The 13,949-nt window shown below is 41.5% G+C and overlaps 1 protein-coding gene and 1 long non-coding RNA gene across 2 annotated transcripts in view; one reads left to right on the forward strand and one right to left on the reverse strand.

Annotated features, from left to right (window-relative positions):
* lrrk1 (leucine-rich repeat kinase 1) overlaps positions 1-13,949 on the reverse strand; it is a 117,910-nt gene that overhangs the window by 93,734 nt on the left and 10,227 nt on the right. Inside the window, exon 3 of the mRNA XM_072381122.1 lies at positions 11,810-11,979. Coding sequence (XP_072237223.1) covers positions 11,810-11,979 — 170 coding nt within the window. The remainder of the gene's footprint in view (positions 1-11,809; positions 11,980-13,949) is intronic.
* Positions 1,425-7,007, forward strand: LOC140302482 (uncharacterized). The gene is made up of 2 exons (XR_011914973.1): positions 1,425-1,657; positions 6,824-7,007. It is a non-coding gene; the product is annotated as an uncharacterized lncRNA (long non-coding RNA).

The raw sequence follows: 13,949 nt of genomic DNA on the forward strand, positions 1-13,949 counted from the left end.
AATGAATGATAATATGCCTTGAGATCCTGTCCATGAAAATCACAAACAGGATCTGTGACAAGGGGCAGCCCTTGCTGAGTCCAACACGCACTGTAAACAAGTTCGACTTAGTGTCAAGAACGGAGACACAGCTCTTGCTTTGTTTATACAGGAAGCGGCTGTAGTTCAGGATGAATAGCAATCACCCACCAATCGGAATCTGGTCCGACTCCAGCTTCCCTGGGTCACATGTCGAAGCGTCCTTGGGCAAGACACAATGTGTCAACCGATGCATCCATCGGTGTTTGAATGTGTGTGAATAAGTAGAAAGCACGTAGTTATACATAGACTAAGCTGTGCTGTACGTGAGTTGGTGAATGTGGGATATTGTGTTGAAGCACTTTGAGTGGTCAGTTAGAATAGAAAATACAAGTATACAAGCTATACAAGTACAGTTGCGGCTCTGTACTCCCTCAGCATCCCCCACAGAAACCCTCAGGGAACACGATCGTAAGCCTTTTTCAAGTATAGAAAACACATGTGAACTGGATGGTAAAACTCCCATGATCCCCTCAGTAACCCTGCAAGGGTAAAGATCTGGTCCACTGTTCCACAACCTGGGCGAAAGCCACAATGCTCCTTCTGAATCTGAGGTCCGACAATCGGTCAGAGAATGCTCTCCAACACCCTGTAGTTGAAACACACTCTCTGGTCCCCTTTCTCAAAAATGGGAACCACCACCACGATCTGCCACTTTACAGGCACTGACCCAGACCTCCATGCGACACTGAAGAGGCATGTCAGCCAAGACAGCGCCGCCATTTCCAGAGTCTTCAGCATCTCAGGGCGAATCTTTTCAACAACCCCAACGATTTCTGCCAAGGTGATGGATGAGTCTTCCCCCAACATGTCAGCCTGATTGAGGAGATCCTCAACATGCTTCTTCCACCGTTTGACAATATCCGCAGTTCGGGTTAGCAGTTCTCCACCCAGGTCAAGCACAACCTGGGAAGGTCCCTCCTTTCCTTTTCTGAGCCATCGCATGGTTTGTCAGAGGCAAACCGAAAGTCCCTCTCCATGGTCTTTCCAAATTCCTCCCACACCGAAGTTTTAGCTTCAGCAACCACCAACATCCCTTTTGGCCGCTTGGTACCTGTTAGTTGCTTCGGGTGACCCCCGGGACAATCAAGTCCAAAAGGCCCCACTTCAGCTTGACGACTTCACTCTACTCTGCCGTCTAACATTGGGTGGTTACCACCATAAAAGGCACCGACAACCCTCAGGCCATAACTTTTGGAGGCAGCATCAGCAGTGAAGGTCCTGAATATGGTTCATTCAGATTCCATGTTCCCAACCTCCCTAAGTACACTTATGAGCCACCTTATGCTTGGTGTTTGTAATGGACAATCTCTGGCTGGCAAAGAAGTCCAAAAACAAGACACCACTCACACTGGAAAAAATCTAAATCTTACCAAGTATATTAGTCTCATTTCTAGTCAAAATATCTCATTGCACTTAATATAAGACACAATTGCCTAACACGTACCATTTCAGCAAGATATAGGGACTTGTTTTAAGAGAATACATCTTGAATATCTTGTTAAGTGAAAAAGTCTTGAAAACATCTTGTTTTGAGTTTTATGTCATATGAAACAAGCTTTTTTTGACATTTGAAGAGGTTTTAAGCTGCCGTGTTATTTGCAAAAGATAAATCATCTTGTTTCAGGAATTAGACTTACTTGATTTAAGAAAATATATCTTGTTTATAGGAAAGCCTTAAGTTTCAACAGATTTTGACAAAAACTCATCAGATAATGACTTTCTGAGTCTCTGCTGTTTGCCTCATGGTGATCACAAGACAAGGGATTCCCAGAATATTGAACTATGCCTTCAATAAAAATTAAACTTCAACAAAATGGAATAAAATAAAATTCTACACAAATCCAAAGATATTTTTTTAATGTTCAGTTACATAAACATCTCCACATTTTACATATGACTTGAAATTAATTTGAGTCATTTCTCATTTAACAGACATGAGTCGATCTGAACATTATTCAAATCATACCACAATACCATAATGTTACTACACTGAAACACATTTACACACAAATATAATACATACATGAACTTATTAAAGTATCTCATACACACTGGCCTTATCCAATGGTTCAATACTGGGAGTAGAAAAAAAAAGTCCTGAAGTCCTTACACTATCCTGAAGTCTTAATATTTGTGGTTAAAAAAAAAAAAATTTCTGCTCAAAACAGACTCAAGTATTTGTATTAAGGGAGTAATGTTCATTGATGTATCGATGGGAGAGCAATAATAGGTGAAAACAGAATTTTGACTATCTCTAACAACTTAAGGAGCATTTGCGTGTACTCATTCTCTTCAATAGTGTCAATAAGAAATGGCATGATCTTTAACAAAACCAGCATCTGCCCTGCTGACCGTTTCAGTTTATTGTCATTTGATGACAGTGTATTGACAGATATGGGGCAAGGCTTATCTCTTGCATCCAAAGGAGAGTAAGGGAAACCAATAATTGCACTGTTGAATGTGTCTAACTCCATAAGCCCTGAAAGCACAAGATGCTTTAAAACACATTTGATTTCGTATGGAGCAACGCCTTCAAGTGTGAAAACGCCAAATCATCCTGGAAGAACAAGTTTCCCAAGGTCAGGGCGAGTGCAGCAAGCCAACGTTATATCCAGCCCGGGAGAAATTACCGGTTACTTTTAAATGTGTAAGTTCTTATTTAGTTATCTTTGTATAATAAATTCCTAAATACACTGAGAAACTAGTTGTTGTTAATTGATTTTAAATTAAGTACTGCCATAAACCTCTGTTTTGGAAATTGTATCAGTCTATGGTTCAGCAGTGGGCAGGCTGTCCAGCTATTTTACTACTGCGCAGCCCTCATTAAAGATTCAACGAAAATGAGAGATGGCACTCTCCACGGCTGTGTGTCTTAAATTATGTCACAGCTGCAAACATAAGTGAAGAAATGATGAGCACTTAGTCTCGTGAAGACCTGCAGGACCTTTTCCCAGGCCCAGAGAACTTCTTGCGACGGAAAGCAGTCTGGCGAATCTGTCATGTTGTTTCGGAAGAGGTCAGTTGCTAATTTTTTGTTGATTAAGTAAGTTTATTCCATTTCTGCTTGTTTAGTAATTATTTATATTTTTTATCACTAAAAGGAGAATACTAACCCAAACTATTTATGATTATTGTTATATTCTTAGTGGAGTTGTCAATGCTGCATCACAATTTGTGTTAAGACAGTATAAATCAAAAGTTGCTTTTACAAATACTTAATTATCTTTTATTCTACAGGAAACTGGCAGAGAAGACTCAAAATCAACGTGCAGTTCTGCTTCTATTAATGGGTCACCCCTACCTCAGACATCCACTCCTGTGAAAAGACGTCCTGCAAAGCACACAACACCTGAAAAGGTTGTGAAGTTATCCATCCCAGAATATGTATTGCACACTGACACCGAACTAGAGCAAGTCCGAAAACAATATTTTGAGTTGGCAAAGACCGGTGAAGAGAGCAACTGCCAAATGTCGAAGGACCTCAGATGTCGGCTCATCCGAAACACAATGACCAGTATGATCGCAATCCTGAGGGCAATGGGGGACGGAGACAGATACCCGTCAAAGCCAGAAGTTACAGCCATGGCAAAGAGAATAGTGCTGTACTACCCCATGCTGCAGGACCAAGACCTGAGCAGCAAGAATGCATGGGTAGGTCAAATGCATCCAGGTGCATGTTTGGTATTTGTTTAATATTTGAAGCTTTTATTTGAATGTGTCTTGTCACGGGTTACTGTGTACTCACAGCTGTACAAAAGATTGCAAAATGTGAGATCTCCCCAAAAGACCAATCCAAAGAGGCGCCAACTCGAGGAGCCAAAGTGCCAACCTGAGCTGCTCAATGACCCAGATGAATTTGGTTCAAGTGACTCAACAGTCATTCTGGATCGCTCCTCACAAGGGAGTAGCATTCAAGACTGTCCTTCTGAAGGGAGAAGCACCCCAGACTCAGGCAGCAATGCCAGACGTGAGTTCCAACATTGCATTTACAAATTTACCATTGTGTGGTGTTCATATTTTACAATTCTTTTGTTTGGAAGACTAATAAAGTAACTTAATTGGATTTTTAAAACAATATAAAACGGTTATGTCAGCATTTCTAGACATTTCAAATTTTCAACAAGTGTCAGTCAATGTGATCTTGGGATGGTGCATGGTTTATGCATTCTGTTGCAATTTGTGTCAAAATAGAGACTAGATGCATTCAAACTAACTACTACCACATACTTTGTAAAGTTACTAATTTCTATGAATTAATGTCATGTATTTAATTATGTATATTTCTGTCCTTCAGCTAACATGCCCGCAGGCATTGACACTCCAGACACTGACAGTCCAGCAACTATGGCCAAGCACTACAGAACCCTACAGTCCTTGTCTAAGAAGAAAGATCCAAACCGTGAGTCCATTTCTCAGCTCCTGGATTTGGAATTTGCAGCCAGAAGAGCATTCATTGACTCTGATTCTTTTCGCGAGGAGGACAGACACAAGAAAATTCTAGAGGCGTATCCTTGTTTCAAGGACATTGGGCATGTAAGCATAATTCAAAACACGGCACCACACAAAACAATGTCTTGTATGCCAATTTCCTCCTCCTACCTAATGCAGCCAAATGTCTTTATTTGTATATTGAATAGGTGATGGAGGAGCTTCAACGCATTCTGGACAAAAATAACATCCACTACATTGATGAGCTGAAGGGAAGATGGGACAACTTCTGCCAGAAGGTGCAGTTTTTTGGTGTGTGGAAAAAGCTGCTGAAACCCCCAATAGGAATGGACAAAGGTAAGCAATGATGTTTTGATGTTATTAGGGTGGACATTAGGCAAGTTTATGTGCTAGTGTCTTGTCTTCCTTCTTTTCATCTGTGGTGGCTATCCCATTATTTGTGTAACGTTTTTGTATTTTAGCAGAATTTGTAAACTGATGATCAGATTTGACCTTGTATCATCTAAGTGTAAAAGTATCACATATTATCCTCAACAGTTGAACATGCTCTCAGTATCCTACGTGTGCTGCCTTCATTGTTCCCCTCTTCATCTGCTCCTATGAAGAAGTTAGGACATGTGAGTGAGGCTCCAGTGCATGTCCTCGAGGTAAGCAAAAACTAACGCACTACTTGGTTAATAACAGGTTTTACTGGCCTAGTGAAGACCTAAAAAGACTGGCCTAGCCCAACAAATCTAAGTACATTTCTATACATTCAAATATAGTGTGTTTAGCAACACAATTTTTTTACAGTAGACCCACAGACACATTTTGATATTCTTTATATCTGTGCTTTTTAGACAGTGTACCACCTCAATAAATATTGGACTCCTCAATTACCACTAAAATCATATGTTAAAAAAAATCCTGAGGGGGAGCTGTGGTGGGTTGCTGGAGGTGCATCGAGGCTGGCCACATTGACTGTCTATATCTCTCGTCCAAAGCGCACCCTCTCTCAAACCCTTGGACACATAAACTGGGAGCCAGACACAGATTTAGAAGCTGGTTATCTAATGACTAATAGTTCCCATTTGCAGCCACATTCGGTGTGTTTTAGAACCTTTCTTTTTAGCTCTCTTTACTGTTTTCCCATCACAGCACTTGATCGTGACTACATAGCAGGATTACTTAGCGCAATTGTTAGAGGGAGCTTGGGTACCACTGCTTTGTATGATTTAATTTAGCTTTTGAAGGTTATTTGATTGTAAGAAGGGCATAGTTTGAAAAATATGGAATTGATCCAACTGCCTCCTGGCTGTAGGAGACGTGCCGATAACTACGCTCCCAAAAGACAAGCTTACAGAGGGTGTTTATACCTTATGGCCTACAATTATGCTCTACACCTTACTTATCCCAGGTCCGTAGCAACTCTGCTTTCTGTCATACAAACGGAGGTCCTCTTGGACACAATCCATGAGCGAGACCTCACACCATCTTTCAAGAAGGGCATGGCTGACTGGAAAGCTTTTGTTGGCAAGTACAGCCGCTTCCGTTTGTATTCGTGATTTAGCAAATGTAGCCCAATGTTAAGGGTGGAATAATAAGAATTTTGTTGATATTGAGGGACGCATTGGTCGGATATTCATATTGATGTTAGTCCAAGACCCTTAAATTAGATGTTGAATAAGCACTTTGTAAGTGTATTGAGGGGACAGATGTCAGAGGGTCATGTCTGACTTTTTTTTTTTTACTATTATTAGTATTTTATTACATTCCCATACACACTGTGAGCCAAAACATGACTGGTGCTCCAGTCTCAGTGTAACTGACTAAATGCACTCCCTCACTCCCTTCTGCATTTCAGAGCTAAAAAGGCATGCTCTTTCTTATGCAGAGAAAATAAAATATGTGTTTGTTTTTCATTGAAGTATGTGGATGTCTTAAATCTAGAACAGTATCACTATTGTAGAGCTAACATTAAGTTAAATACACTTGAATTGAGATGAATTGTGTCTCATGATACAAAAGCACATCTTAATATGAGTAAAAAAATTATATGAGTATTTCCAGCTAACTTCAGGACATATTTTATCCTAAAATGCTTAAATAATTACTTTCTAATCTTATTTCAAGTTGGTGGTGGTCTAAAATCTATGACAATGTCACTATTTTAGAACTTAAAATTAGTTAAATGCACTTGAAATAAGGGGGATGCCATGAATAGTGAAAAAAACAAAAATCTACTTTTGAGCATTACAAGCTTATTATGATACGCAACACTTTCTAATACTAGTAAAATATAGCTCAAAATAAGTTCTCCTGGCTAATTTCAAGATCACTTTTATCTCAAAAGTCCTAAATATCGCATCTTATTTCAAGAAATCTTGACAAGCCGATTTTCACTAGTTCCATTGGCAGATTTTTTTTGCTTATTTCAAGCAAAAACAGCTTGTATTTGTTGTTTTTTTTCTTATTTTTGGAGGGGCATTTTTTCCAGTGCAGATTCAGATCAGGGAGGCCGTCCCTTCCAATCCTGCCTCTCCAGGTCACGCCACTGCCAACATGGGCATTAAAGTCCCCTAGAAGAAAAATGGAATCCCCAGGTGATACCCCCTCCAGGATACCACTCAAAGACAGTCAGAACCTTCCCTCCTGCAGCCACAGTGAGGCGACCCTCTTGCTCACCGGGGAACAGGGTACAAAGGAGCTCAGCCGAGGGCTTGTGAGTATCCCTACACCTGCCTGACGCCTCTTTCCATGGGCAACTATGAGAACAACTATATAGTATGAGAGAGTTCAGCCCCTCTCCAGGAGTTTGGTTCCAGAGCCAACGCTGTGTACGGAGGTGAGCCCAACTATATCTAGTTGGTACTGCTTCATCTCGCACACAAGCTCAAGCTCTTTGGCCACCAGCAAAGTAACATTCCACATCCTTGTTAGAAAGATCTTAAGCTGTAGTTTAACCATTAAAAAATAACAAGAAACTAACTTTAACCACCGACTAGTAAGGATGCTGTGAAGACGTCACAGGGAATAATATTAGGACAATTACACGAATAAAGTTACTCACCACAAAGCCACCCATCGCATATAGTGCCACCTTGTAGTCTGTTCCCAACAATGCTGTTACTCAGAATGTATTAATAGTGTGCTGAACCAGGCCATCTCGCCACAATGTTGGTTAATTGCATTTGTGCATCACATACGATCTGTACATTGATGGAATGAAAATGTTTCCTGTTGATATACAAATTCATCATGGCGCTTTTATAGCACTGTGTGTGCAGTCGATAGCTCCGATTACATTAGGAAAACCGGCTCAAGGTTCAAATAGAGCTTTAATGTTGGCCTGGGAATTTCATATACCTGCTGAGTTGCAGATAATTCCGTCCCACACAGCTGGCATGGCTCGGCTCAGGGTCGACTGGCACAGTCCCAATCAGTTGGCCAGCTCCCTCTGGAATGCCCCAGTTGCTAGGAACCCCAGTGTGGTCATCACCTGTGGCACAAGCAGCGCATGGTTCCTCGCACCGGCCGCAGCTCTGTGCACAGTTCCAGGAGGATTGCCCTCAAAACGGCTGATGAGCCGGTTGTCATCATGTGCCAGCAAATCCTCCCTGTCTCTTAACACACGCTCTCTTCCAGTTGCACCATTTACAATGTCTTCCAGTACCGCTAAAGCAGCCATTGTTTTTCATGGTATGCACTGCAACACTTTGCACACGCTTTTATGTCCACTTGTGTAATTGCAGACACATGGGTGTGTTAATTATTCATCAGTGTTAATTGTTCATGTGTCTCAAATGTGCACATCACATCACTTTGTCTGAGGACAAATTGTGTTTAAATTTATTCATTATAACAGTTTCCAACATCACCTGTAAGTGTCGCTAAAGAATCAACAGCTGTAGAAAAGTGTGTATGACAGCCCTGAAGTTGGTGTGAGGCACCGCACATTTCCACGGTCATTTCGCTCTTGATACATCTGATCGTTGACGTGAAAAAGTGCGTACGCTACTTTTTTGTGCGTACGTACCCTTTGTACATGAGGCCCCAGGATAAACAAAACACAAGTAAAGAAGCCAAGAGGGAAGCTCTTTCCTTTATCGCAAGTAGTCAAAACACTAAACAACCAAAAAAAGCAGTTACCTCTAGATGAATAACAATCATATGATCTGGGGTATGTGCAAATATAGTTTGATTCCAGAAAATTCGGCTTTGGGCCTTCGTTCATAAATGGAATTAAGGGGTATACATTTGACCTAATCTTCTTCTGTCCTTATTAAATCAGAATGTTTGTCATCACTGGAACCTATCAGGCCCATCCCCTTTCCCCTCTCAGTTTGCAGGTAATATTGATCCATTTGCCGCAAATATCAGACAATTTCCTTTCATTCACTACATAGATATGAATGGCAGCAAGCATAAAATTTTACTGTATGTCAATGACATTCTTTTAATAAATCCAAAAACATCAATTCCTCCTCTTATGGCTCTAATTCTTCTGGAGACTTCTATGGATCCAACAACTTGGATAAAAGTTGATTAATGCCAAATTTTGGGAGGGATTTGAAAGTGGGCAGAGAGAAGGTTTTCTTCCTATTTGGGCATTTCTGCCACAAAAGATCCTCATATGTTTTACTAGAGTTGCACGATACCCACAGTACTCCGTGATGCCAAATCACCACAGTTCCTACTACACTAGAAATTCTACATGACGGTACTCCCGTGGATTACTATACTAACGGTGTCTCCGCTATACAGCGGCCGGCTCGACCATCCTCCAGACTTCTCACCGCTTGCTACTCCCTTGTAAACAAACCCACACGGCAACCACTGCAACCGAACTACACAGCTGCTGCATGATTGGCTGTTTGCCTGTTACTGGTGGCTTCTGGGATGTGATAGGCTGTTTCCGCACGCTGGCTCCACCCATCTGTTAGCTGATTGGCTGTTCGTGTGTTTCTGACGGCAAAAATTAACTCCATGTAGACAGCTCCGCTTCGATGGTAATTCGTTTAAAAACTAAAGTCCTGTCTCGCCCAGACGCGCGCACAGTGGTCACAAACAACACACACACACAAACAACACACTCTCACACACACACACACCATGGCAGGAGCACCGGGCCCGAGCAAAGAGTCTGCGGCAGCGTGCTCGTGGCACCACTAAAAACAAACTCCAAAAGCCACATTTGGAACTATTCTGGGTTTAACCAAGTCACAGGCGGTAAAGCAACAGACGGTAAAGCAACAGACGGTAAAGCGACAGACGATGAGCGTCCACTGCGCAGGCGCTGCCACCAGCTGTAGGAGCCAAAGGAGGCAACACATCCAGCCTCATAAAACACCTGCAGTGTCGTCACCCAGATTTATGTCAAACACCAGCTTAGTATTTCCTGTTTATTTTCTAATTGGCTAATATTAGGCCATATGCTCCGTGTACAGGCTGAAGAATGAAGAGTTAAAAGATGTTAAAGCACCCAGAAAATACATAAAAATATAGTTTTCACAGGGAATCAGTTCCTGTTTATTGGATTTTGTCCTCTATGTTTTATGTTGGAGAAGAAGCAGATTTTTTTTAAAAAGACAGTGGACTTGTTATCCTAAGTTGATTATTTATATTAGTATTATGTTTATCATGCACATAACAACATATGTAATTAATAAGTATTCATAACTTGTACAAATACATTGCAGTTCATAAAAATAATAATAAAAAAAGGCAGCAGTATCACGATAACACCTGGAACAGCGATATTTTGTCTGGTATAGTATCATGGTTACTTATTTTTCTATCGTGACAACTCTATGTTTTACATTTGAATTTGCAAACCAAAGAGGTCTGCTCATCTATCTCTGACTTTATGGTGGAAAACATTCCTGTCCATCTTGGATTTGTGTAGAATGACTGTTTTATAAGATGACCTCCCAACTTGCTCTGATCAATAGCTCTTCTACAGTGAACAAATCATACTTCTGCAACAGTTTTTTAATAGATAACAGCTTAAATATATGGAGGCAGATAAAGTTACACACTAAATTCCAAAAGCACATATGGAAGCCCAGATCTGTGAAAATCACCAGGCCTGGAGGATGTTTAGGAATAAATGTATATCAGAGGAAATCTTATTTAATTTACTCAGCTGAAAGAGGTTTCCATTCCATATGAACAATTTCATGATTTTATTCGAAATACTAACCCGACTTATTTTTTCAGCTCTTCATTCTAAAGTTCAGCTGAGTCCCACAGGACTTAAACAGACATGGACTGAGGAGCTGGGTGAAGACGTTCTTCATGTCATACGAGATGAATGAATTTGCATGAATATACTAATAATAAAGTTAATGTGTGATTATACAGTTCAAAACGGTACATCGACTTCAGTGTTCCAGGAAAAAGCTGCAGAGTTTTGTTTTTTCTTTTATGTCTCTCCTGCTTACAATAGATCTACGGTATATCTGCTATGAGTAAGCTAACACTGAAAGAGCATTTTTCCTGTTTTTCTGTAGCATTAGGTAAGCACTGTGCACCTGATCCGCTTCATGCTGTCCAAGCTCCTTGCCCCATGCAAATATGTCAGGAATGAGAGGAGGGCTGTTTTGTTTGGAACAATGACTGTGAAGAAATTCATCTTGTGGGTGTGGAAAACAGACTTAGTGCTTACATATGATTTGTAGCTGAGAAAAAAGGTAAAAAAATCTGCACCTGGAGAAAGTGAGGATCAAGAATGAAGACAGAGGGAATGTATTTCATAAGATCTGGGACGCCACTGACGCTTTTTCAGAGGTAGACAGCTGTAATGTTCCCATGGTAACACACATTGCTATGTGCATATCCTTATGCATATCCATATGTCTTGCTTAGTTTTCTTTTTCCAATGTAACGACGTCTAAAGAAAATAGTCTCCTCCAGGGGGGGAAAATAAGCCAGTAAACAACAGACTCATCAAGCACGCTGCTAAAGAGCAGCTAACAGCTGCTAACAGCTGCTAACATCAAACACTGACCGACCAGGTCACTTCCTGGTTGTGTGCCCAACTATGAGTAGGACCATTCTGCTTTCATTTGTTGAGCGGGCGGCAGTGGTGTAAGCTGACATGGGATTACACATCATTCTAAAATCCCTGGCAATAACAGTGATAACTTTCTCAGCGATAAAGATAGACAGCGTTAAAAAAAAACATTCATTTTGACAGCAGTAACCTGTATGAAAATCTTAACACTACAAATTACCCCACATAAGACATCATAATACAGAGACTGTAATGGTCCCACCAGCAATGCAGCCTGAGACTCACGCCATCCGTGTAGATCCCTGCGCAGCACTCCACACAGCAGGCTTGTCTAATCAGCTCCCTGGCACCCTCCTCATCACCACCTTCATACGCTGCCTCAATGTTCTCCAGTGTAGAGATGGGCCCAGAGGCCTCCACCTGTGATGCCTTGGCTCCCATTTCCGCTCCACTGCCTGACAACACAAAATACAGATAATGAGGAGAAACCCTTTAAATAGAAGTTGAAAGAAAACAAGAAAACAACTCATGTAAATAAAGCATTTGTGTAAAGGATTGGGATCACACCAAAGTATGTAGCAGCATGCTGTTGGTTGAGCAGCACACACCCAGATCTAGGTCATCCCATCAAAAAAATTATCTCATGCCAAGAACTACGGCACAGCTGACTGGACTAGTGTCCATCATGAGTTCAGAAGAACTTATACCACTCAGACGAATCCATATCTGAGGGAAGTTTTTGTGCTCAAAATGTGAATATTCATTGTCTATCCCTTATATATATATATATATATATATATATATATATATATATATATGTGTGTGTGTATCATATACAGTTTCAGTAAAAAAAATAAAAAAAAATAATAATAAATACATTTTTTTTAAAAAGCTGTTTAAATCCTTCCTCTCTAGCATAAGCAGTATATTCATCCTTCAAGAACCAGTTCAGTAACTACCTGTACCTCCAAGGGGTCAAACTACAACAATATGAAGGGATGACATTACACTGTATCCTGCTTTTTTCTTTCTTTTTGTAAATCATTAATTGTAAGATTGATAAATACCAACATTATAACAAAATGCATTCCAGTCTGTATCCCCCCCATATTCCCACAGCGTTGCCAGTTCTGTCTATTCCAAAAATCTCTTCATAACCCTACATGACAAACATTGAAGTCAGTTTTCTACAAGATAATGTGAAGCCTGGGACTGCCCTGGCATTGAAACTGTAAGCAGCAGGTCTAGTTCAGGTCTGCCCTGGGCCCCCTTCTCAATGTCTGAAACGCCTCCCCTGAGAGGCATTTGGTAGGTATCCTGATCAAGAAACCTTCCCTCCCTCCAACTCATGTGGAGAATTATCGGCCGGTCTCTCTCCTCCCGTTTCTGTCTAAAACCATTGAAAGGGCGGTCTTTAAGCAGGTCACCGATTACCTCTCACATAACAACCTCCTTGACCAAAACCAATCTGGGTTTAAAAGTGGACACTCCACCGAAACGGCTCTGTTGGCTGTGACAGAAGCCTTAAAAGAAGCCAGAGCGACAGCTAAGTCCTCTGTACTTATCCTGCTCGACTTATCGGTGGCATTTGACACTGTCAACCACAGTATCGTTTTTTCCATACTCTCTAGCATGGGCATCACAGGGAGAGCACACTCCTGGTTTGAATCATACCTCACTGGTCGGTCCTTCAAAGTATCCTGGCTTGGTCACACTTCTGCAGCGCACCACCTCGCCACAGGGGTCCCCCAAGGTTCAGTACTGGGACCTCTTCTCTTTGCCATATACACCAACTCATTAGGACAGATCATCCGATCACATGGCTTCTCACACCAATGTTATGCTGATGATACCCAGCTCTATCTGTCATTCCCACCTGACGACCACACGGTCTCAGCACGAATCTCAGACTGTCTCTCTGACATATCAACATGGATGAAAGCCCATCACCTCCAACTTAACCTCCCAAAAACTGAACTGCTGGTCTTTCCAGCCAAACCAACCATACAACACAGCTGCATCCCAACTGAATCCTCGCTCCATCAAAGGTAGCTAGAAACTTGGGTGTCATCATTGATGACCAACTAACCTTCAAAGATCACGTTACCTCGGTTGCTCGTTCGTGCCGCTTTGCATTACTAAACATAAGAAAGATCAGACCATACCTAACCCAACATGCCCCCCAGCTCCTGGTGCAGTCTATGGTCATCTCCCGCCTTGACTACTGCAATGCTCTCCTAACTGGTTTCCTAACTGGTCTCCAGCCTGTGAAACCTCTGCAGATGGTCCAGAACGCGGCGGCGCGTCTGATCTTCGATCAGCCTAAAAGAACACGTCCCCCCTCTGTTCATTGAGCTCCTCTGGCTGCCCTTAGCCGCCTGCATCAGATTCAAGTCCCTGATGTTAGCTACAAAGTGCTTAATGG

The sequence above is a fragment of the Leuresthes tenuis genome, unplaced genomic scaffold (genome assembly GCF_036924035.1).
Source record: "Leuresthes tenuis unplaced genomic scaffold, fLeuTen1.0.hap1 SCAF_2, whole genome shotgun sequence".
In the NCBI taxonomy this organism is placed as follows: domain Eukaryota; kingdom Metazoa; phylum Chordata; class Actinopteri; order Atheriniformes; family Atherinopsidae; genus Leuresthes; species Leuresthes tenuis.